Raw genomic sequence first — 26,323 nt, forward strand, 5'->3', positions numbered from 1 at the left:
TATCCTACCTGCCAGCCTGCTCTCCCAGTCTACCTTAGCCAATTCATCCCTCATCCTATCATATTTCCCTCTGTTCAAACAGAGGACACTGGTTTGGGACCAAACTTTCTCCTCTTCCATCTGAATCAGAAATTCGACCATATTGTGGTCACTAGACCCAAGAGGGTCCTTCACAATAAGATCCTTAATTCTACCTACCTCGTTACACAATACCAGATCCAAAATAGCTCGTTCCCTCGTCGGTTCCGTAACATGCTGTTCAAGGAAACTATCCCGACAGCATTCTAAGAACTCTTCCTCCATTCCACCCTTACCGACTTGAGTCTGCCAGTCAATGTGCATGTTGAAGTCCCCCATGATTATTGCCATTCCGTTTTTACACGCATCCCTTATCTGCTTGTTTACAGCCCTCCCTACCTCAACATTATTATTTGGGGGCCTATATACCACACCTACTAGTGTCTTTCTCCCTCTACTATTCCTCATCTCTCCCCATAACGATTCCACGTTTTGTTCCTCAGAGCCTATGTCATCCCTCAGTACTACCCTGATATTATCTCTTATTAATAGCGCGACCCCACCACCTTTTCCTTCCTGTCTATTCTTCCTAAACGCCTGATACCCCTGGATATTCATCTCCCAGTCCTGGTCACCTTTCAGCCACGTTTCTGTAATGGCCACCAGATCGTACCCACTTGTGCTGATTTGCACCATCAACTCATTTACCTTGTTCCGAATGCTTCGTGCATTCAGGCAAAGTGTCCTTATTCCAGCTTTTATCTGGACCCGCTTTGATGAGTCGCGAACACCCTCTCCCTCTACTCCCTTATCTAAATTACCGCCTTCATTCACTTGCACCCTCTCCTCGACCATTAATTTTGTAATTCCCCTTACCCCTGCATCCTCCCCCCCATCAATTAGTTCCTTGATCCTAGTCAACTCTTCTAGCTCCCCTCCCCCCAACCTATCTAGTTTAAATTCTCCCCAGTAGCTTTAGCCAACCTACCGGCCAGGATATTGGTCCCCGTGTGATTCAAGTTCCACCCGTGTTTTGTATACAGATCACCCCTGCCCCTAAAGAGGTCCCAATGGTCCAGGAACCTGAATCCCTGCCCCCTGCACCAGTCCCTCAGCCACACATTCATCCTCCACCTCACTCCATTCCTGCCCTCCCTGGAGGGAGGTCATCAAGCTCCTTCTCCAGTTCCCTAACACGCTTTGCTAGCAGCTGCAGCTGAATGCATCTTTTGCAGGTGTTGTCGTCAGGGATACCGGAGGTCTCCCTGATCTCCCACATCCTGCAAGAGGAGCATTCCAACATCTTGCCTGGCATATTTTTTCTTACTCTGGGGAAATACAGGAATAAACTTTCTGAAAAAGCCCCTCAATCTTGTAGACTTCTATCAGGTCTCCCCTCAACCTCCGTCGCTCCAGTGAGAACAAACCAAGTTTCTCCAACCTCTCCTCATAGCTAATGCCCTCCATACCAGGCAACATCCTGGTAAATCTTTTCTGTACCCTCTCCAAAGCCTCCACATCCTTCTGGTAGTGGGCGACCAGAATTGAACACTATTTTCTAAGTGCGGCCTAACTAAGGTTCTATAAAGCTACAACATGACTTGCCAATTTTTAAACTCAATGTCCCGGCTGATGAAGGCAAGCATGCCGTATGCCTTCTTGCCTACCTTTTCCACCTGCATTGCCACTTTCAGTGACCTGTGAACCAGTACACCCAGATCCCTTTGTCTATCAATACTCTTCAGAGTTCTGCCATTTACTGTATATTTCCTATCTGTATTAGACCTTCCAAAATACATTACCTCACATTTGTCCAGATTAAACTCCACTGCCATCTCTCCGCCCCAGTCTCCAACTGATCTATATCCTGCTGTATCCTCTGACGGTCCTCAACGCCGTCCGCAAATCCACCAATCTTTGTATCGTCCGCAAACTTACTAATCAATCCAGTTACATTTTCCTCCAAATCATTTACATATATTACAAACAGCAAAGGTCCCAGCACTGATCCCTGAGGAACACCACTTGCAACAGCCCTCCATTCAGAAACACACCCTTCCACTGCTACCCTCTGTCTTCTTTGACCGAGCCAGTTTTGTATCCATCTTGCTAGCTCACCTCTGATCCCATGCGACTTCACTTCTGCACCAGTCTGCCATGAGGGACCTTGTCAAAGGCCTTACTGAAGTCCATGTAGACAACATCAACTGCCCTACCCTCATCAATCATCTTCGTCAGTTCCTCGAAAAAATCGATCAAGTTTGTGAGACACGACCTCCCCTTCACAAAACCATGTTACCTCTCACTAATACGTCCACTTATTTCCAAGTGGGGATAAATCCTGTCTCGGAGAATCCTCTCCAATAATTTCCCTTCCATCGATGTGAGGCTCACCGGCCTGTAATTACCTGGATTATTCTTGCTACCCTTCTTAAACAAAGGAACAATATTGGCTATTCTTCAATCCTCTGGGACCTCCCCTGTAGTCATGATGTGGAGATGCCGGCATTGGACTGGGGTAAGCACAGTAAGAAGTTTAACAACACCAGGTTAAAGTCCAACAGGTTTATTTGGTAGCAAAAGCCACACAAGCTTTCGGAGCTCCAAGCCCCTTCTTCAGGTGAGTGGGAATTCTGTTCACAAACAGGGCATATAAAGACACAGACTCAATTTACATGAATAATGGTTGGAATGCGAATACTTACAGCTAATCAAGTCTTTAAGATCTTAAATCAAGTCTTTATCTTAAAGACTTGATTAGCTGTAAGTATTCGCATTCCAACCATTATTCATGTAAATTGAGTCTGTGTCTTTATATGCCCTGTTTGTGAACAGAATTCCCACTCACCTGAAGAAGGGGCTTGGAGCTCCGAAAGCTTGTGTGGCTTTTGCTACCAAATAAACCTGTTGGACATTAACCTGGTGTTGTTAAACTTCTTACTGTGACCTCCCCTGTAGCCAGTGAGGATACAAAGATTTCTCTCGAGGCCCCAGCAATTTCCTCCCCTGCCTCTCTCAGTATTCTGGGGTATATCCCATCAGGCCCTGGAGACTTGTCTACCTTAATGTTTCTCAAGAACCCCAATACCTCCTCTTTTATGATCTCAAGAAACATAGAAACCCTACAGTGCAGAAGGAGGCCATTCGGCCCATCGAGTCTGCACCGACCACAATCCCACCCAGGCCCTACCCCCACATATTTTACCCGCTAATCCCTCTAACCTACGCATCCCAGGACTCTAAGGGACAATTTTTAACCTGGCCAATCAACCTAACCCGCACATCTTTAGGCTGTGGGAGGAAACCGGAGCACCTGGAGGAAACCCACGCAGACACGAGGAGAATGTGCAAACTCCACACAGACAGTGACCCGAGCCGGGAATCGAACCCGGGACCCTGGAGCTGTGAAGCAGCAGTGCTAACCACTGTGCTACCGTGCCGCCCTATGACTCAAACTATCTACACATCCTTTCCCAGACTCATCATCCACCAAGTCCTTCTCTTTGGTGAATACTGACCCAAAGTACTCATTTAATACCTCGCCCATTTCCTCTGGCTCCACGCATAGATTCCCTCCCTTGTCCTTGAGTGAGCCAACCCTCTCCCTAGCTACCCTCTTGCTCTTTAGAGATGTATAAAAAGCCTTGGGATTTTCCTTAATCCTGCTGGCCAATGCTTTTTCATGACCCCTTTTAGCCCTTGCTCCTTGCTTAAGTTTCTTTCTACTTTCCTTGTATTCTACACTTGCTTCGTGTGTTCCCAGCCTCCTAGCTTTGAGAAATGCTTCCTTTTTCTCATTGACGAGGCTCACAATATCTCTCGTTATCCAAGGTTCCCAAAACTTGCCATACTTATCCTTCATTCTTACAGGAATGTGCCGGTCCTGAATCCCTATCAACTTATACTTGAAAGCCTCCCACATGCCAGATGTTGATTTGCCCTCAAACATCTGCCCCCAATCTACATTCTTCAGTTCCTGCCTAATATTGTTGTAATTAGCCTTCCCCCCAATTTCGCACCTTAACTTGAGGACTACACTTATCTTTATCCATCAGTACCGCAAAGCTTACTGAACTGTGGACTGAACTTACTGAACTGTTCCCAAACTGCTCCCCTACTGAAACATCGACCACCTGGCCGGTCTCTTTCCCCAATACCAGGTCAAGTATGGCACCTTCCCCAGTTGGACTATCTACATACTGTTTCAGGAAGCCCTCTTGAATGGTCCTTACACACTCTGCTCCATCCACGCACCTCGCACTACGTGAGTCCTAGTCAATATAGGGGAAATTAAAATCTTCCACCAGAGCAACCCTGTTACTTTTACACCTTGCCAAAATCTGCCTACATATCTGTTCCTCTATTTCCAGCTGGCAGTTGGGCAGCCTATAGTAAACCCCCAACATCTTTCCTAATCCTGAGCTCTACCCATATTGCCTCGCTGTATGAGCCCTGCGAGGTGTGCTCCCTGAGTACAGCTGTGATATTCTCCTTAACCAGTAGTGCAACTCCCCCACCCCTTTTACATTCCCGTCTATCCTGCCTGAAACATCTGTATCCTGAAATGTTAAGCTGCCAATCCTGTCCTTCCCTTAACCAAGTCTCTGTAATGGCAACAACATCGTAGTTCCTAGTACTATTCCAAGTTCTAATTTCATCTGCCTTACCTGTTACACTTCTCGCATTGAAATAAATGCACTTTAGTCCACCAGACCCTCTCTGATTAGCAATCCCACGCTGCCTGCTGTTTCTCTGATTCTTACTGGCCCTACTCTTTTGTTCCCCTTCAGCTAATTCACCTTTGCTTTGGTTCCCACCCCCCTGCCAAACTAGTTTCAATCCTACCGTGTGACACTAGCAAATCTCCCGGCCAGAATATTTGTGCCCTTCCAATTTAGATGCAACCCGTCCTTGTACAGGTCCCATCTGCCCCAGAAATGACCCCAATGGTCCAGATATCTGAAACCCTCCCTCCTACACCAGCTGTTTAGTCACGTGTTGAGCTGCACTATCTTCCTGTTCCTAGCCTCTCTAGCACGTGGCACAGGGAGTAATCCTGAGATTACAACCCTCGAGGTCCTGCTTTTTAACTTTCTCCCTAACTCCCTAAACTGCTGCTGTAGGACGTCACCACTCTTCCTGCCTATGTCGTTAGTACCAATATGTACCACGACCTCTGGCTGTTCACCCTCTCCCTTCAGAAAGCTTTCTGTCCATTCAGAGACATCCTGGACCCTAGCACCAGGGAGGCAACATACCATCCTGGAGTCTCTTTCACGTCCACAGAAATGCCTATCTGCACCCCTAACTATAGAGTCCCCTATAACTATTGCTCTTGTCCTCTTTGTCCCTCGCTGCTTAACAACAGAGCCAGCTGTGGTGCCACTGCTTTGGCTGCTGCTGCTGGTATCCCCTGATAGCCCATCTTCCCCAACAGTATCCAGAACGGTATACTTGTTAGAGAGGGGGATGACCACAGGGACTCCTGCACTGACTGCCTGCCCCTTCTGGCGGTCACCCATCTATCTGCCTGTAGCTTCGGTGTGACCATGTCTCTAAAGCTTCTATCTATGACACTTTCCGCCTCCTTCATGCTCCTAAGTGCATCCAACTGCTACGCCAACCTATCCATGCGGTCTGTAAGGAGCTGCAATTGGGTGCACTTCCTGCAGACATAGTCGCCCGAGACGCTGGAAGCATCACGGGTCTCCCACATCTGCACATTCTGCATGGAATTTGCACATTCTCCCTGTATCTATGTGGGTTTCCTCCGGGTGCTCCAGTTTCCTCCCACAGTCCAAAGATGTGCGGGTTAGGTTGATCGGACATGCTAAATTGCCCCTTAGTGTCAGGGGGGCTAGCAGGGTAAATGCATGAGGTTACGGGGATAGGGCCTGGGTGGGATTGTTGTTGGTGCAGGCTCAATGGGCTAAATGGCCTCCTTCTGTACTGTAGGGATTCTATGATCTACTATTAAAGCTAGGGAACAATCTTGGTTCAATGAGAATTTGATTTGATTTATTATTATCACTTATATTGGTATACAGTGAAAAGTATTGTATGCTATACAGACAAAGCATACGATTCATAGAGAAGGAAAGGAGAGGATGCAGAATGTACTGTTACAGTCATAGCTAGGGTGCAGAGAAAGATCAACTTAATATAAGGTAGATCCATTCAAAAGTGTGATCGCAGCAGGGAGGAAGCTATTCTTGAGTTGGTTGGTATGTGATCTCAGACTTTTGTATCATTTTCCAGACCAATGAAGGTGGAAGAGAGAATGTTCGGGGTGCGTGACATCCTTGATTATGCTGGCTGCTTTTCCGAGGCAGTGGGAAGTGGAGACAGAGTCAATGGATGGGAGGCTGGTTTGCATGATGGACTGGGCTTTGTTCACGACCGTTTGTAATTTCCTGAGGTCTTGGATAGAGCAGGAGCCATATCAAGCTATGATACAACCAGAAGGAATGCTTTCTATGGTGCATCTGTAAAATTTGGTCAGAGTCAGAGCGGACATGCCAAATTTCCTTTGCCTCCTGAGAAAGTAGAGGTGTTGGTGGACTTTCTTAACTATAGCGTTGGCATGGAGGTACCAGGGCAGATTGTTGGTGATCTGGACACCTAGAAACTTGAATCTCTCAACCACTTCCACTTCATCCCTGTTGATGTAGACAGGGGCAATGACTCCACTATGCTTCCTGAGGTTGAGGACTATTTCCTTCATTTTACTGACATTGAGGGAGAGATTATTGTCATTGCACCAATTCACCAGGTTCTCTATCTCTTTCCTGTACTCTGCCTCATCATTGTTTCAGATCTGACTCACTACGATGGTGTCATCAGCAAACTTGAAAATCAAGTTGCAGGAGAATTTGTCCACACACTCGTAGGTGTATAAGGAGCACAGTAAGGGGCTGAGGATACTGCTTTGTGGAGCACTGGTGTTGAAGATGATCATGGAGGAGGTTTGTTGCCTATCCTTACTGATTGCAGCCTGTTAGGAAGTCTAGAATCCAGTCGCAGAGAGCGGAGCCAAGTCCTATGGCACGGAGTTTGGAAATGAGTTTTGTAGGAATAATGGTGTTGAAGGTTGAGCTGCGGTCAATTAATAGGAGTCTGACATAAATGTCTTTGTTATTCAGATGTTCCAGGGTTGAGTGTAGGGTCAGGGAGATGGTGTCTGCTGTGGACCTATTGCAGCAAAAGGCGAATGGTAGTGGATCCAGGCTGGGAGGCCGGAATTGATCCATGTCATAACTAACCTTTCAATGCACTTCATAATGGTGGATGTCAGAACCACTGGGTGCCAGAGGTGGTAGTAGAGGCGAGAACAATATTGTCTTTTGAAAAGCATTTAGACAGTTACATGGGTAGGATGGGTATAGTGGGATATGGGCCAAACGCAGGCAATTGGAACTAGCTTAGTGATTTTTAAAAAAAGGGCGGTATGGATAAGTTGGGCAGAAGGGCCTGTTCCCATGCTGTAAACCTCTATGACTATGATACCAGCCACATATCTAAAAAGTTGAAGGCTAACACTATTTCCTGTTGTACTGTGGGTTGTGATATGATTTGAGGCAGTGGAAGGCAACTTAAAGCATCTGTGTTTGATATTTTGGCATCTGGTCTGTGTTGGAGCATGTAGTTGTATGCTGCTAGAAGGAAGGCCCATTGCCAGACTCTGGCTGATGCAATAGGGGGAATAGGCTTGTCCTTGTGAAATGACCCTAATAGTAGCTTGTGATTGGTGATCATGAAGTGATGCCGTATATATACTGGTGGAATTGTTTAACTCTGTAAATTATGGATAGCTCTTCTTTCTCAATTTGGGAGTCTATTGTCTCAGCATCAGTTAAGGTTCTTAACGCAGAAGGGAACGGGTCATTCTAGGCCAACTTCCATTCTATGAGACAAAACCGTCCCTATGGCAACTGGCGAAGCATCATATGTTTGGATTATTTCTCTTTTTAGTTAATAATGGACAGAAAGGAAGAAGCCTTCAAGAAAGTAAAACTTCTTTGTGTGGCTCACTCCAAAACCAATGCCAATATCTTTAAAAGCAGATGTAATGGTGCCAATAATGTTGATAGATTCAGTATAAACCAGCCATGGTAATTAACAATGCCCAAAAAACATTTCAGTTTTGACACGTTTCTATGTGCTGCTGCTTCCTATATGTGGAGAATCTGGTGTTGGACTGGGGTGGGCACAGTAAGAAGTCTCATAATACCAGGTTAAAGTCCAACAGGTTTATTTGGTATCATTTGGAAGCAAAGAGTCGGAATAAATGGGTGTTTTTCCGGTTGGAGGAAGGTAACTAGTGGCGTGCCGCAGGGATCGGTACTCGGGCCGCAACTGTTTACCATTTATATAGATGATCTGGAGGAGGGGACGGAGTGTAGGGTAACGAAGTTTGCAGATGACACAAAGATAAGTGGAAAAGTGAATCGTGTGGAGGACGGAGAAGATCTGCAGAGAGATTTGGACAGGCTGAGTGAGTGGGCGAGGATATGGCAAATGGAGTATAACGTTGAGAAATGCGAGGTTATACACTTTGGAGGAAATAATAACAAATGGGATTACTATCTCAATGGAAACAAATTAAAACATGCTACCATGCAAAGGGACCTGGGGGTCCTTGCGCATGAGACGCAAAAGCCCAGTCTGCAGGTACAACAGGTGATCAAGAAGGCAAATGGGATGTTGACCTATATTGCGAGGGGGGTAGAATATAAAAGCAGGGATGTCTTGATGCACCTGTACAGGGCATTGGTGAGGCCGCAACTGGAATACTGTGTGCAGTATTGGTCCCCTTATATGAGGAAGGATATATTGGCATTGGAGGGAGTACAGAGAAGGTTCACCAGGTTGATACCGGAGATGAGGGGTTTGGATTATGAGGAGAGGCTGAGGAGATTGGGTTTGTACTCGTTGGAGTTTAGAAGGATGAGGGGGGATCTTATGGAGACTTATAAGATAATGCGGGGGCTGGATAGGGTGGAGGTGGAGAGATTCTTTCCACTTAGTAAGGAAGTTAAAACTAGAGGACACAGCCTCAAAATAAAGGGGGGTCAGTTTAAGACAGAGTTGAGGAGGAACTTCTTCTCCCAGAGGGTGGTGAATCTCTGGAATTCTCTGCCCACTGAGATGGTGGAGGCTACCTCGCTGAATATGTTTAAAGCGCGGATGGATGGATTCCTGATCGGTAAGGGAATTAAGGGTTATGGGGATCAGGCGGGTAAGTGGTACTGATCCACGTCAGATCAGCCATGATCTTATTGAATGGCGGGGCAGGCTCGAGGGGCTAGATGGCCTACTCCTGCTCCTATTTCTTATGTTCTTATGTTCTTATGAGCTTTTGGAGCGGTGCTCCTTCATCAGGTGAGTGGAGAGTTGGGTTCACAGGGCATATATAGACAAAGACTCAATTGCAAGATAATGGTTGGAATGTGAGTCTTTACAGATAATCAAGTCTTTACAGGTACAGACAATGTGAGTGGAGAGAGGGATAAACACAGATTAAAGAGATGTGAATTGTCTCAAGCCAGGACAGTTAGTAGGATTTTTCAAGCCCGGGCCAAATGGTGGAGGTTACATGTAGTGTGACATGAACCCAAGATCCTGGTTGAGGCCGTCCCCATGTGTACGGAACTTGGCTATCAGTTTCTGCCCAGCGATTCTGCGTTGTCGTGTGTCTTGAAGGCCGTCTTGGAGAACACTTACACGACGTTCGAAGGCTGAACGCCCTTGACTGCTGAAGTGTTCCCCGACAGGAAGGGAACACTCCTGCCTGGTGATTGTCGAACGGTGTCTGTTCATCCATTGTTGTAGCGCCTGCATGGTCTCGCCAATGTACCGTGCCTCAGGACATTCTTTCCTGCAGCATATGATGTAGGCAACGTTGGCCGAGTCGCATGAGTATGTACCGTGTACCGGTGGATGGTGTTTTCACGTGTGATGATGGCATCCGTGTTGATGATCCGGCATGTCTTGCAGAGGTTGCTGTGGCATCTGTAGGTGTCTGTTGCATTCCTCCTCGTCTGAGCAGATCCTGTGTATACGGAGGGCTTGTCCGTAGGGGATGGCTTCTTTAATGTGTTTCGGGTGGAAGCTGGAGAAGTGGAGCATTGTGAGGTTACCCATGGGTTTGTGGTACAGTGAAATGCTGAGGTGACTGTCCTTGATGGAGATGCATGTGTGCAAGAATGCAACTAATTCTGGAGAGTAGTCCATGGTGAGTCTGATGGTGGGATGGAACTTGTTGATGTAATCGTGTTGTCGTTTCAGTGATTCTTCGCCGTGAGTTCAAAGGAAGAAAATGTCATCGATGTATTTAGTGTATTGCGTCGGATGAAAGTCCTGTGCGGTGAAGAGGTTTTGTTCGAACTTGTGCATGAAGATGCTGGCATATTGAAGTGCGAATTTGGTCCCCATGGCTGTTCCGTGTGTCTGGATGAAAACTGGTTGTTGAAGGTGAAGACATTGTGGTCCAGGATGAAGCAGATGAGTTGTAGAATTGCACCTGGAGTTTGGCAGTTGTCGGTGTTGAGTACTGAGGCAGTTGCAGCAACGTTGTCGTTGTGGGGGATGCTGGTGTAGAGTGCCGAGACATCTATTGTGACGAGGAGTGCTCCTGGTTCAACTGCTCCAGGGTGCTGAGTTTCTGTAAGATGTCCATAGTGTCGCGACAGAAGCTGGGGGTTCATTATACAAAGGGTTTCATCATGCCCTTGACATAGCCAGAGAGGTTCTCACACAGGGTCCCATTGCCTGATATGATGGGACAGCTGGGTGTGTTGGCCTTGTGTATCTTCGGGAGGCAGTAGGGATCTCCAACGCGGGGAGTACGTGGGATGAGAGCACGGAAGGTGCTCTGAAGGTCCGGATCAAAAATCTTGACCAGTCTGTTGAGTTGGCGGATGTGTTCTTTGGTCGGATCTGCGGGTAACTGTCTGTAGTGTTCCTGGTTGTTCAGTTGGCAATACACTCCTTTGCAGTAATCCATTCTGTTCAGTATGACAGTGGCCCCTGCTTTGTCTGCTGGTTTGATGACAAGAAATTATAGAGTCATAGAGGTTTACAGCATGGAAACAGGCCCTTCGGCCCAACTTGTCCATGCCACCCTTTTTTTTTAAAAAACCCCTAAACGAATCCCAATTGCCCCCATTTGGCCCATATCCCTCTATACCCATCATACTCATGTAACTATCTAAATGCTTTTTAAAAGATAAAATTGTCCCCGCCTCTACTACTACCTCTGGCAGCTTGTTCCAGACACTCACCACCCTCTGTCTGAAAAAACTGCAGTGGGAAGGGGAGGATCCAGCGATTGTGATATGTGTAGGTCAATGACAAATCAAAGATGAGGAAGGAGGTTCTGCATAATTAGTATGAAGAGCTTGGCACCAAATTAAGAACCAAAACTTCAAAGGTAATAATTTTTGGATTATTACCAGAACCACCTGAAAATTGGCATAGGACAAATAAGATTAAAGGATTCAATGCATGGCTCAAAGACTGGTGTGGGAGAAGTGGGTTCTGGTTCGTGTGGCATTGGCACCAGCAGTGGAGAAAGTGGGATCTGCAGCATTGGGATGGTTTACACCTGAACCATGCTGGGGCTGATTGTGATGTTAGTGTACCTTTAAGAAATGGTTGTTTTTAAATTCATGCTCTCTGCAGCTATAACAGCTTTGGTTTTCCATTTAATTCATTTTTCAGTTTTAGTTTAGAAGGGAGTGAACATCAGATCGAAAGCAGTGTTTCTCTCTCTCTCCCTGGGATTATAGAGTCTTCTGGCTAGCTGAAAACAATGCTTTCAGGCCTTCCTGGAGTGGAAAATCTGCTGTTGGTGGTTTGCTTGCCTAGAGCTTCTCTCTCCGTGGTATTTTGCGAAACTGTTTTAACTTAACGCTGGTATGTGTGTATATCCAGAGGGCTGCTAAAATGAAAAAACAGGGAACTCAGAGGCTGGTATCTTGCGACCTCGCTTGAGTACGGCTCGTAAAATCCTGCCCGAGGCCAACAGAGAATTCCATTCCGTGAGCCATGCACGCCTTAATTCTGGGCAGGCGTGGCGGTAAAATTCAGGCTAGAGTTTCAGTTCTCCACCCAAAGGACTAAGTTCCAGCATCACGTGAGCATTTGTATTTTGCTCTGTTAAACCTGTGACAAGGATTTTGTTTATGGGATTTGTTTGGTTGAACATTGTTTCGCTATTAAGGGTTATACAATATTGTGGTTGTTTTTTTAGTTTGTAATTGGTAAAAATTATTGCCAATTTTCTTTCTATAAATATTAACTGTATTCTTAAATAAAATTTGTTTGATAAAAGCTCCTTAGTGGGTCAGTTGAATCATACTTGAAGTGAAGTATCTCTTGCATACCCGAGCCACATTTGAAGTGCAAAATCTATGATCCAGGCGGATTTCATGAAACACTTTGGAGTTTCTGACCTGAATTAGCTCCGAATAACTATAGAAGTAGAGGGAGTTTTGAAATTAATAGTGGAGCAAGGGATAACATTTTGGAGCATGTAGCATACCAAAGAGTAGAGACAAGGCAAAACATGAAGGTACTATTATGTGAAATGATAAACAGAGCATGGCAGGAAGGGACAGAGAGTACAAATCTAAGAGTAAATCGACAGATAAGACTCGATGCTACAAAGATAGGACAAAACCAAAGGCTCTATGTCTAAAAGCACACAGCATTCAAAACAGATGAACTGATAGCGCAATTACAAATTAATAGATATGATCTGACAGCCAATACAAAGACAAGGTTATAGAATGACATAGATTTGGACCTGAATATTGAGGGGAATTTTTTGTATACATCACATTTTTAATAAGATCCAGAAATCCAAAACAATGATGGCCTAAAATTCCACAGGGAGACAAAGGCAGAGAGCAGCCCTCATGTACCTGTCCATGCATGAAATTTGAAATGGACCAAATTTGCAAATATTCCATCTCATTTCTCCTGCCCTTTTATTTTCCATTAGGGGATATTACCATATATTTGTCTGTCTGTCTACTTGAGGTCATAGAGTCATAGAGGTTTACAACATGGAAGCAGGCCCTTTGGCTCAACTTGTCCATGCTGCCCTTTTTTTTAACCACTAAGCTAGTCCCAATTGCCCGCGTTTGGCCCATAATCCCACTATACCCATTTTACCCATGTAACTGTCTAAATGTTTTTTAAAAGACAAAATTGTACCCGCCTCCACTACTATCTCTGGCAGCTTGTTCCAGACACTCACCACCCTCTGTGTGAAAAAACTGCCCCTCTGGATCCTTTTGTATCTCTCCGCTCTCACCTTAAACCTATGCCCTCTAGTTTTAGACACCCCTACTTTTGGAAAAGATATTGACTATCGAGCTGATCTATGCCCCTCATTATTTTATAGACCTCAATAGTTTCACTATCTAGCTGATCTATGCCCCTCATTATTTTATAGACCTCAATAGGTTCACCCCTCGGCCTCCTACGCTCCAGAGAAAAACGTCCCAGTCTATCCAGCCTCTCCTCATAACTCGAACCATCAAGTCCCGGTAGCATCCTAGTAAATCTTTTCTGCACTCTGTCTAGTTCAATAATATCCTTTCTATAATGTACACAGTATTCCAAGTGTGGCCTTACTAATGTCTTGTACAACTTCAACAAGACTTCTCAGCTCCTGTATTTAATGTTCTGACCATGAAACCAAGAACGCCGAATGCCTTCTTCACCACCCTGTTCATCCCCTGTGTCTCCACTTTCAAGGAGCTATGAACCTGTACCCCTAGATCTCTTTGTTCTATAACACTCCCCAACACCCGACCATTAACTAAGTAAGTCCTGCCCTGGTTCTATCTACCAAAATGCATCACCTCACATTTATCTAAATTAAACTCCATCTGACATTCATCCGTCCACGGGCCAATTGATCAAGATCCCATTGCAATCCTAGATAACCTTCTTCACTGTCCACTATGCCACCAATCTTGGTGTTATCTGCAAACTTATTAATCATTCCTCTTAAATTCTCACCCAAATCATTAATAGAAATGACAAATAACAGTGGACCCAGCACTGATCCCTGAGGCACACTGCTGGTCACAGGCCTCCAATTTGAAAAACAATCATCTACAATCACCCTCTGTCTTCTGTCATCAAGCCAACTTTGTATCCATTTGGCTACCTCATCCTGGATCCTGTGAGTTTTAATCTGATGCAACAACCTACCATGCGGTACCTTGTCAAAGGCCTTGCTAGAGTCCATGTAGACAACATCAACTGCACTGCCCTCATCTACTTCCTTGGTTACCCCTTCAAAAAAATCAATCAAATTTGTGAGACATGATTTTCCACTCACAAAGCCATGCTGACTGTCCCTAATCAGTCCTTGCCTCTCTAAATGCCTGAAGGTCCTGTCTCTCAGAAGACCTTCGAACAATTTACCTGCTAAAGATGTTAGGCTCACTGGCCTGTAATTCCCAGGTTTTTCCCTGCAGCCCTTCTTAAACAAAAAGGGGATTGTCTAAGTCTTCCTGGCAATTACTGCTTATAAAAGCTTAATTTAAGAGAATGTTTTGAAGGATGAATAAGTTCCTTGGTGAAAAGAATGCTGAGAGGAGGTATGATTCAAATCATGAGGAGTCTAGATAGAACAGATGGGAAAAGCTGTTCCCATAGATGGAAAGATCAAGAAAAAGAGGATGCAAACTTAAGGTAATTGGCTAAAGAAGCAGCAGTGACATTTGGAAAACATTTTTCACACTGCGAGTGGTTGGGATCTGAAATGCATTGGTTGAGTGTGTGTTTGGAGGCAAGGTAAATCAAAACATTATTATCTGAAAGGAAGAATGTGCAGGATTATGTGGACAAGTTAGGGGAAAGGGACTGAATGTTTTTCTCAAATGGAATGTGATAATGCTTTCCCCTTAATTATTGGGGTGTTTGTTTCAATCTAGGCTAATGCATTATTGTTATTCCTAGAGTTGTTCCCTGGGGTTTCTGAGGAGGATTTCATTAAGAAGAAAACCATGAGTGAGTGGAGCTAGGCTTAGAGAGAGAAAAAAAGCAGGCAGTTGCAGTTTGAATTTGAAAAGAACAGTAGCTCAATTTCTTCTCTCTTGCTTTCTGGAAATTGAAGTCTGGGGACCTGCCAGAAAATAGGTATCCTTTCCAGAGATCTGCAAAAGGCAAATGTTTTCTCCCTCTCTCGCCACGGGCAATCGGCTGTGTGATGACATGTCTTCCTCTGGAGGCTGCTGCCTGAGAGACAGAAGACAGGTGTCTCCCTGTATCCTGGTCCAGAGGGGTTAAAAGGCTGGAGAACTGGAAATTTATGCAAGCCTGTGTGTCTTGCTAACTGATTCTGAAGAGGAGTTTAGTGCTTATGTGGAGGGATAATGCTTAAATTGGAACTAAAAGAGATAGTTAGCAGTTAAGAATGATACCTTGTCATGTTTAATTATTTTAATTGGCAAAAGCTATGCTAATTCCTTTAGTTCCACTTTAACTGTGTTGTTACATAAAGTTTGTTTCAATAAAAGCTTTCTAGTGGGTCAATATAATCACACTTGGAGTGGTAGAAACTGGGAAAATTAAAACATTTCCAGGTAGTAAAGCCAAAAGAGCTATCATGGAAGATAGTAAAGAAAGTGGGGGCAATTCTCCCAAAAAAATTCTAAGTGTCGAATTCCCGTAAAAACTGGAGTAAATCATGCTGGGTTTTTTTCGTGGGAGTGTAAAAAGGATCTCCCACACTCTGTGCACTGCAGATTGCCTCAGTGTAAATCGCGTCGAATAGCTGTGGGTGGGGCCTATCCCTGCAGAAGAGGCCAGCAGCATAGTGCTGAGCGGGCCATTGCATGCTCGCCAATCTGTCAGCACCGAAATCGGCGCCTGCGCTGTGGCCCCTGTCTGCCGGCTTCCCGATAGCTGGCCAGATCAATTGCTGGCCAACCTCCATTCAGCCTCATTCCCTCGGATTTGCCCCAAGCCCGATGGGCAGTGTCAAGTACCCCTGGACATTGGGACTTTGCCAAAGTGGCAGTGTCCAGGGGGCACCCCCCCAATGCCCCCCTCTGGAGGGGCCTCAATTGCCCCCCCTTCACTCCTGTGTGGTCAGGCTGCCAGCTCCCTGCAAGTGGGGATCTACTGTAAACCCCACTGGAATGAAGTACTCCTAGCGGGTGGGAGGGATTATAGGGCCCGGAGATTTCAGTCCGGGCCTGCTAATTGTATTTAAATTGCATTAAAATCAGTTTCTGCATATATAATACAGCTCTTTTACCCTTTTACCTGCATAAGGGCAATATGGCAGCCAGGGCAGTGCAATGCTCCTCCTGCCAGATGTGGGCAATTAGGCAGCAATCTAGTCTCCCTGACAACTTTGTCTGCAGGAAATGTGTCCAGTTGCCGCTCCTCACAAACTGCATTGTTCGGTTGAAGCGGCAGGTGGATGCACTGTGGAGCATACCGGAGGCAGAGAGTGTGATAGACACTAGTTACAGGGAGGTTGTCACACCACAGGTTCAGGCAGGTAGATGGGTGACTGCCAGGAGAGGCAGACAGGTAGTGCAGGAATCTCCTGTGTCTATTCCCCTTTCAAACAAGTGTACCATTTTGGATGCTGTTGAGGGGGATAGCCTGTCAGGGGGAGATACCAGCAGCAGCCAGGCCTGTGACACCACAGCTAGTTCTGCTGTGGGACAGGGTTGGGCAAAGAGCAAGCGAGCAGTAGTAATAGGGGACTCGCTAGTTAGAGGCACAGACAGGCCGCCGCAACCGAGACTCCAGGATGGTGTTGCCTCCCTGGTGCCAGGGCCAAGGACGTCTCTGAGCGATTGCAAGACATTCTTAAGGGGGAGGGTGAGCAGCCAGAGGTCGTTGTACATATTGGTACCAACGACATAGGTAGGAAAAGGGATGAGGTCCTGAAATGTGAATATAGAGAGTTAAGCAGAAGGCTAACATGCAGGACCTCGAAGATAGTAATTTCAGGACTACTACCGGTGCCACATGCTAGTGAGAGTAGGAATAGGAGGATTAGGCAGATGAATGCCTGGCTTGAGAGCTGGTGCAGTGGGCGGGGATTTAGATTTGTGGATCATTGGGATCTTTTCTGGGGAAGGGCTGATCTGTTCAAGAGGGATGGGTTACATTTGAACTGGAGGGGGACTAACATCCTGGCGGGGACATTTGCTAGAGCCACTCGGGAGGGTTTAAAGTAGTTTGGCAGGGGGGTGGGATCCAAAGCAGTAGGGAGACAGAAGAGAAGTTTGAGGACAGCACGGAAGTTAAAGAGAGCACATTAATTAGTAAAGGCAGTGTCAGTAGTCCTAGTACCAGACAGATCAGGCAAAAGCAAGACAGAGAGCAAGGGAAGTCCAGATTAAACTGCATTTATTTTAATGCAAGGCAGATGAACTCAGGGCATTGATGGTACGTAGGACTGGGATATTATAGCAATGACTAAAACATGGCTAAGGGAGGGACAGGACTGGCAGCTTAATGTTCCAGGGTACAGAAGCTATAGGAAAGATAGAACAGGAGGTAAGAGAGGAGGGGGAGTTGCACTTTTGATGAGGGAAAGCATCACGGCCGTACTGAGAGGGGATATATCCGAGGGTTCGGCCACTGAGTCTATATAAGTAGAACTGAGAAATAAGAAGGGGGAAATCACTTTGATAGGGTTGTACTATAGGTCCCCAAATAGTCAGCGGGAAATTGAGGAGCAAATATGTAAGGAGATTACAGATAGCTTCAAGAAAACAGGATTTTTGGGGTAAGATTTAATTTAAAGTACTTTTTCGCGGGTGTTATTTATTTATTGAATTATTTTTAAATTTTGGCGCGAAACCGGCAGTGGCCGTGGGGTTTACTGGGAGGGTCAAAGGTTGTATGTAAGTCAGTTAGTTGGGGGGATAGTCCTCTTTGTTGCTTTGGCTGTCTTGTCTGGAGACAATACACATCTTTTTAGCCTGTCTTGATGCTCTCTCCACTCCCATTGTTTTGTTTCTTAAAGACTGGATTAGTTGTAAGTATTCGCATTCCAACCATTATTCATGTAAATTGAGTCTGTGTCTTTATAAGTTCTGTTTGTGAACAGAATTCCCACTCACCTGAAGAAGGGGCTCAGAGCCTCGAAAGCTTGTGTGGCTTTTGCTACCAAATAAACCTGTTGGACTTTAACCTGGTATTGTTAAACTTCTTACTGCTTTGGAGAAAGGCAGAGGTGTGACTGGTGACAGGATTTTTGGGGTAAGATTTAATTTAAAGTACTTTTTTGCGGGTGTTATTTATTTATTTAATTATTTTTACATTTTGGCGCGAAACCGGCAGTGGCCGCGGGGTTTACTGGGAAGGGTCTTTTGAGTTTTTTTTAGTGCACGGGAGGTTTAAAAGGCAGGCCCCACTATCTAACGGGCAGCGTTGGGAGCAGGCAGCGGAGTGAGAGGCAGCTGAGTGAGAACTGAGGGGCTTTGGCTCATCGGGCTTAGGCAGAAAGGGCGAGCAGAGGTGAGTTTCTTCTTTTTTTAAATTTATAATTTACTTTTCTCTGTGTACCTTGGAAGAAAGGGTGAAATATGAGTGTTAAGCCAGTGTGTTGCTCGCAGTGCAGTATGTGGGAGGTCCTGGAGGCACCTGGCCTCCCGGACATTCACATCTGTGAGGGGTGTGTCGAGCTGCGGTTCCTGAGGGCCCGTGTTAGGGAGCTGGAACTGCAGCTTGACGATCTTAGGCAGGTGAGGGAGAATGAGGAGGTGATAGACAAGAGCTATCATCAGGTGGTCACACCAGGCCCACGGGAGGAGGCCAAGTGGGTGACAGCCAGGAAGGGTAGAACACGGGTGTTTGAGAGCACCCCGGTGGAAGTGCCCCTACATAACAAGTACTCCTGTCTGAGGACTGTTGGGGGGGACAGCCCATCTGGGGGAAGCAGCAGTGGCCGTGTCTCCGGGGTGGAGTCCGGCCCTGTAACTCAGAGGGCTAAGGAAAGGAGGAGGAAGGCGGTATTAATCGGGGACTCGACAGTCAGGGGGACGGACAGGCGATTTTGCGGAGGCAGGCGGGAGTCTCGCATGGTGGTCTGCCTCCCTGGGGCTGGGATCCAGGATGTCGCTGGGCGAGTCCCAGAAATCCTGAGGTGGGAAGGAGAGGAGCCGGAGGTAGCGGTACATATTGGTACCGCTGATGTGGGTAAGAAGGGGGAAGGGAACATGAAAAAAGAGTATAGGGAATTAGGGAGACAGCTGAGAAGGAGGAAAGCAAAGGTAGTAATCTCGGGATTGCTGCCTGTGCCACGGGAAGGTGAGGAAAGGAATGGAGTGAGGTGGAGGATGAATGTGTGGCTGAGGGAATGGTGCAGGGGGCAGGGATTCAGGTTCCTGGACCATTGGGACCTCTTTAGGGGCAGGTGTGACCTGTATACTAAAAACTGGTGGCACTTGAATCCCAGGGGGACCAATATCCTGGCAGGAAGGTTGGCTAAGGCTACTGGGGAGAGTTTAAACTAGATAGGTTGGGGGGAGGGGATCAATGTGACGTGACTGAGAGTGAGGAAGGTAGCTCGCAAACAGAGAAGGGTTATAGGAAGTGCAAGAGGGCAGGTGGACTGGGAACAGAGAAGGGGAGAGGTCAGACCATAGGATTGAGAGGTGCCTACTCTAATGCCAGGAGTATAGTGAATAAACAACTAGCTAAAGGAGGAGAGGGCTTGGGAGATGTTAGTAGCGCTTCAACAAACCGGGTCCAGATAAAGGCTGGCATAAAGACACTTTGCCTGAATGCACGAAGCATTCGAAACAAAGTAAATGAGTTGATGGCACAAATCCATACAAATGAATATGATCTAGTGTCCATCACAGAAACGTGGTTGCAGGGTGACCGGGACTGGGAACTGAATATACAGGGTTATCAGGCATTTAGGAAGGATAGACAGGTAGAAAAAGGAGGTGGGGTAGCTTTGTTAATAAAGGATAATATCAGGACGGTAGTGAGAGACGACATAGGCTCTAAGGAGCAAAACGTGGAATCGTTGTGGGTGGAGATAAGGAATAGTAGGGGGAGAAAGACACTGGTAGGCGTGGTCTATAGGCCCCCAAATAATAACTTAGAGGTGGGGAGGGCTATAAACAAGCAAATAATGGATGCGTGCAAAAGTGGAACGGCAATAATCATGGGGGATTTTAACCTACATATTGATTGGTCGACTCAAATTGGACGTGGAGGGCTTGAGGAAGAGTTCTTGGAATGCTGTCGGGATTGTTTCATTGAACAGTATGTTACAGAACCTACGAGAGAGCGAGCTATCTTGGATCTGGTTCTGTGCAATGAGACAGGTAGGATTAAGGATCTTCTTGTGAAGGATCCTCTTGGGATGAGTGTTCATAATATGGAGGAATTTCTGATACAGATGGAGGGTGAGAAAGTAGAGTCCCAAACCAGTGTCCTCTGCTTGAACAGAGGGGAGTACGATAGGATGAGGGTGGAATTGGCTAATGTAGACTGGGCGAGCAGACTGGTAGGTAGGACAGCTGAGGAACAGTGGAGGATTTTTAAGGAGATTTTTTTAAGTAATCAGCAAAAATATATTCCGGTGATAAAGAAGGACTGTAAGAAAAAGGATAACCGGACGTGGATAACGAAGGAAATAAAGGAGAGTATTAAAATAAAATCAGATGCGTACAGAGTGGCCAAAAATAGTGGAGAATTAGTGGATTGGGAAAGCTTTAAAGAAAAACAAAGAACGACTAAGAAAGCGATTAAGAAAGGAAAGATAGATTATGAAACTAAACTAGCTCAAAATATAAAAAATGATAGTAAAAGTTTTTACAAGTATATAAAAAGGAATAGAGTGGCTAGAGTGAATGTTGGACCCTTGGAAGATGAGAGGGGGGATTTAATAGTGGAAAACGAGGAAATGGCTGAGACTTTAAATAAGTTCTTTGTGTCGGTCTTCACGGTGGAAGACACAAGTAGTTTGCCTAATATTAGAGATCGAGAGTTGGTGGGAGGGGAGGTCCTTAATACAATTACTGTTACTGAGGAGGTGGTGCTTGGTAGACTAATAGGACTGAAGGTAGACAAGTCCCCGGGCCCGGATGGAATGCATCCCAGGGTACTGAAAGAAATGGCTGAGGTAATAGCAGATGCGTTAGCAGTAATTTCGCTGGACTCTGGGGTAGTGCCGGCTGACTGGAAAACAGCTACTGTTACGCCGCTGTTTAAAAAAGGAAGTAGACAAAAGGCGGGTAACTACAGGCCGGTTAGCTTAACGTCCGTAGTTGGGAAGATGCTAGAGTCCATTATTAAAGAGGAAATAACAGAGCACCTGAATAAGAATGGTTCGATCAAGCAGACGCAGCATGGATTCATGAAGGGAAAGTCGTGTTTGACGAATCTACTGGACTTTTATGAAGATGTCACTAGTGCGGTTGACAGAGGGGAACCGGTGGATGTGGTGTTTTTAGATTTCCAGAAGGCGTTCAATAAGGTGCCTCACAAAAGGTTGCTGCAGAAGATTGGGGTACACGGAGTTAGGGGTAAGGTGTTGGCGTGGATTGGGGATTGGCTATCTAACAGGAAGCAGAGAGTTGGGATAAATGGGTGCTTTTCTGGTTGGCAGTTGGTGACCAGTGGCGTGCCGCAGGGATCGGTGCTGGGGCCTCAATTGTTTACCATTTACATAGATGATCTGGAAGAGGGGACTGAGTGTAGGGTATTCAAGTTTGCTGATGACACGAAGGTGAGTGGGAAAGCGAATTGCGTGGAGGACGCGGAAAGTCTGCAGAGAGATTTGGATAGGCTGAGCGAGTGGGCGAGGATCTGGCAGATGGAATATAACGTTAGCAAATGTGAGGTTATCCACTTTGGAAGAAATAATAGTAAATTGGAATATTATTTAAATGGAGAAAAATTACATCGTGCGACTGTGCAGAGGGACCTGGGGGTCCTTGTGCACGAATCGCAAAAACTCAGTCTGCAGGTGCAGCAGGTGATCAAGAAGGCGAATGGAATGTTGGCCTTTATCGTGAGGGGGATAGAATATAAAAGCAGGGAGGTCTTGCTGCAACTGTACAAAGTACTGGTGAGGCCGCAACTGGAGTACTGTGTGCAGTTTTGGTCCCCTTATTTGCGAAAGGATATATTGGCCTTGGAGGGAGTGCAGAGAAGGTTCACCAGGTTGATACCGGAGATGAGGGGTGTGGCTTATGAGGAGAGATTAAACAGATTGGGTCTGTACTCGTTGGAGTTTAGAAGGATGAGGGGTGATCTTATAGAGACATATAAGATAATGAAGGGGCTGGATAGGGTAGAGGTGGAGAGATTCTTTCCACTTAGAAGGGAAACCAGAACGAGAGGGCACAGCCTCAAAATAAGGGGGGGCCGGTTCAGAAGAGAGTTGAGGGGGAACTTCTTCTCTCAGAGGGTAGTGAATCTCTGGAATTCTCTGCCCATTGAAGTGGTGGAGGCTTCCTCGTTGAATATGTTTAAATCACGGGTAGAAAGTTTTCTGATCGATAAGGGGATTAGGGGTTATGGGGAGCAGGCGGGTAAGTGGAACTGATTCGCTTCAGATCAGCCATGATCTTGTTGAATGGCGGGGCAGGCTCGAAGGGCCAGATGGCCTACTCCTGCTCCTATTTCTAAAAAAAAAAATAGGGTGGTAATAGTCGGAGATTTTAATTTTCCCAACATTGACTGGGACAGCCATAGTATTAGAGGGTTGGATGGAGAGAAATTTGTTGAGTGTATTCAGGAGGAATTTCTCATTCAGTTTGTGGATGGCCCAACTAGAGAGGGGGCAAAACTTGACCTCCTCTTGGGAAATAAGGAGGGGCAGGTGACAGAAGTATTAATGAGGGATCACTTTGGGACCAGTGACCATAATTCTATTAGTTTTAAGATAGCGATGGAGAATGATAGGTCTGTCCCAAAGTTAAAATTCTAAATTGGGGCAAGGCCAATTTTGATGGTATCAGGCAGGAACTTTCAAAAGTTAATTGGGGGAACCTGTGGGAAGGAAAAGGGACGTCTGATAAGTGACATGCTTTCAAAAGTGTGTCAACCAGGGTTCAGAGTAAACACATTCCTCTTAGAGTGAAGGGCAAGCTGGCAGAAGTCGGGAACCCTGGATGACTCGGGATATTGAGGCCCTGGTCAAGAACAAGAAAGAGGCACATGACATACATAGGCAGCTAGGATCAAGTGAATCTCTTGAAGAGTATAGGGGGTGTAGGAGTAGAGTTAAGAGAAAAATCAGGAGGGCAAAAAGGGGACACGAAATTGTTTTGGCAGATAAGGCAAAGGAGAATCCAAAGAGCTTCTACAAATACATAAAGGGCAAAAGAGTAACAACGGAGAGAGTAGGGCCTCTTAAGGATCAACAAGGACATCAATGTGCATGGATGTTAGGGAACTTGGGGAAATAAATAGTGATGTCTTGAGGAGTGTATATATTACGGAGAAGGAGGTGCTGGAAGTCTGAAAGCGCATCAAGGTAGATAAATCCCCCGGACCTGATGAAGTATATCCCAGGACGTTGTAGGAGGCTAGGGAGGAAATTGCGGGTCCCCTGGCCGAGATATTTGAATCATCGATAGTCATGGGTGAGGTGCCTGAAGATTGGAGAGTGGCAAATGTTGTACCTTTGCTTAAAAAGGGCTGCAGGGAAAAGCCTGGAACTACAGGCCAGTTAGCCTCACATCTGTGGTGGGTAAATTGTTGGAAGGTATTTTGAGAGACAGGATCTACAGGCAATTAGAGATGCAAGGACTGATTAGGGACAGTCAGCATGGCTTTGTGAGTGGAAAATCATGTCTCTCAAATTTGATTGAGTTTTTTGAAGGGATCACCAAGAAGGTAGATGAGAGCAGTGCAGTTGATGTTGTCTACATGGACTTTAGCAAGGCCTTTGAAAAGGTACCGCATGGTAGGTTGTTGCATCAAGTTAAATCTCACAGGATCGAGGGTGAGGTATCTAAATGGATACAAAATTGGCTTCTTGACAGAAGCCAGAGAGTGATTGTAGAGAGTTGTTTTCCAAACTGGAGGCCTGTGACCAAGCGGTGTGCCTCAGGGTTCAGTGCTTTGCCCACTGTTATTTGTCATTTATATTAATGATCTGGATGAGAATATAGTGGGCATGGTTGGTAAGTTTGCAGATGACACCAAGGTTGGTGGCATGGTGGACAGCGAGGAAGGTTATCTCCAATTGCAACGGGATCTTGATCAATTGGGCCAGTGGACTGACGAATGGCAGATGGAGTTTAATTTAGACAAATGCGAGGTAATGCATTTTGGTAGATTGAACCAGGGCAGGACTTACTCAGTTAATGGTAGGGCGCAGAGGAAAGTTACAGAACAAAGAGATCGAGGGGTACATGTTCACAGCTCCTTGAAAGTGGAGTCACAGGTGGACAGAGTGGTGAAGAAGGCATTTGGCATGCTTGGTTTCATTGGTCAGAACATTGAATACAGGAGTTGGGACGTCTTGTTGAAGTTGTACAAGACATTAGTAAGGCCACACTTGGAGTACTGTGTACAGTTCTGGTCACCCTGTTACAGAAAGGATATTATTAAACTAGAAAGATTGCAGAAACGATTTACTCGGATGCTACTGGGACTTGATGGATTGGGTTAGAAGGAGAGGCTGAATAGACTGGGACTCTTTTGTCTGGAGCGTAGGAGGCTGAGGGGTGACCTTATAGAGGTCTATAAAATAATGAGGGGCATAAACAAGGTAGATAGTCAATATCTTTTCCCAAATGTAGGGGAGTCTAAAACTAGAGGGCATAGGTTTAAGGTGAGAGGGGAGAGATAGAAAAGTGTCCAGAGGGGCACTTTTTTAACACAGAGGGTGGTGAGTGTCTGGAACAAGCTGCCAGAGGTAGCAGTAGAAGCGGGTACAATTTTATCTTTTAAAAAGCATTTCGACAGTTACATGGGTACGATGGGTATAGAGGGATATGGGCCAAATGTGGGCAATTGGGATTAGCTTCGGGGTTTAAAAAGAAAATAGGGCGGCATGGACAAGTTGGGCCGAAGAGCCTGTTTCCATGCTGTAAACCTCTCTGACTCTATGACTCTCTGACTCCACGCTGATTTCCGGTGCAGAGCTGATGGCGCCGGAAATTGGGCACTGGGAGACGTCTCAGGCCCAGACGCCTAGCAGGATTGCACGAATCGGGCACCGCTTGAATCTCCCAGTCTGCTGCACTAAAAAAAATTAGTGTAGTGGGATAGGAGAATCGCCCCAATATACCTCAAGTTAAAAAGGAAACCCATGTGGTTGGAACAGAAATAAAAAGCCTCAGGGCGGCACGGTAGCACAGTGGTTAGCCCTGCTGCTTCACAGCTCCAGGGTCCCGGGTTCGATTCCCGGCTCGGGTCACTGTCTGTGTGGAGTTTGCACATTCTCCTCGTGTTTGCGTGGGTTTCCTCCGGGTGCTCCGGTTTCCTCCCACAGTCCAAAGATGTGCGGGTTAGGTTGATTGGCCAGGTTAAAAATTGCCCCTTAGAGTCCTGAGATGCGTAGGTTAGAGGGATTAGCGGGTAAATTTGTGGGGGTAGGGCCTGGGTGGGATTGTGGTCGGTGCAGACTCGATGGGCCGAATGGCCTCCTTCTGCACTGTCGGGTTTCTATGATTTCTAGGTGTTTTCACTGTAATAAAGTAGTCACACAAAGTCGCAGTGTGGGTTGTTTAAGAAAAGCATTGGGAAGACGGACATGATAAAACAGGATAGGTCAATGGGGTTTGTTATTGTGGCAAAGGAAAGTGATGCAAAAGAATTTATAGCCTCATCAGGGGTTGTTTGATAAAGTTCCAGATCTCTTTAAAAAGTTGTGGGTAATGTTCACTCATGTGTGCCAGGAGGAATAGGTAAAGAAGTTAAGATTTTAAGAAGTACGTGAGTAAGTCCATCTTTAATGGTGAGAGATGAGTAGATATGTAGTTCAGAAGGAGTTTTGCCAGAAATGGTAGTAATATGTGGAATTCATGATGAAAAGAGTTGTGTTCCATTATATAAGGTATGGTTGGAGAGTCCAGTGAAAAGTGGTAAAATAGTAGTAGGAGTAATAGAGAAAGTGGCTGGGATTCTCCCCCAAAAAAAACAAAGTACCCAACGAGCAGGAAAACAGGAGAATTTCCATTTTTTGGGGCGTACTTACCTGAATGAATCTCTGACACATCACAGAGAGATCCATGCTGGAAAATGGGGAGGGTGGGAGCAACCTGTTCGAGAGTCCGGCAGCATAGTGCTGAGCACACTCCACCTTGTCTCAATGGCCTCTGTTCCCAGCTGG

At 46.0% G+C, this 26,323-nt stretch overlaps 1 protein-coding gene across 1 annotated transcript in view; it reads left to right on the forward strand.

Moving 5' to 3' along the window:
- Positions 1-26,323, forward strand: part of LOC144493944 (dynein axonemal heavy chain 8-like) — a 1,661,706-nt gene that overhangs the window by 709,188 nt on the left and 926,195 nt on the right. The window contains exons 30-31 of the mRNA XM_078213521.1: positions 6,608-6,626; positions 19,713-19,745. Coding sequence (XP_078069647.1) covers positions 6,608-6,626; positions 19,713-19,745 — 52 coding nt within the window. The remainder of the gene's footprint in view (positions 1-6,607; positions 6,627-19,712; positions 19,746-26,323) is intronic.

This window comes from Mustelus asterias, chromosome 5, assembly GCF_964213995.1.
Source record: "Mustelus asterias chromosome 5, sMusAst1.hap1.1, whole genome shotgun sequence".
NCBI classification, from domain to species: Eukaryota; Metazoa; Chordata; class Chondrichthyes; order Carcharhiniformes; family Triakidae; genus Mustelus; species Mustelus asterias.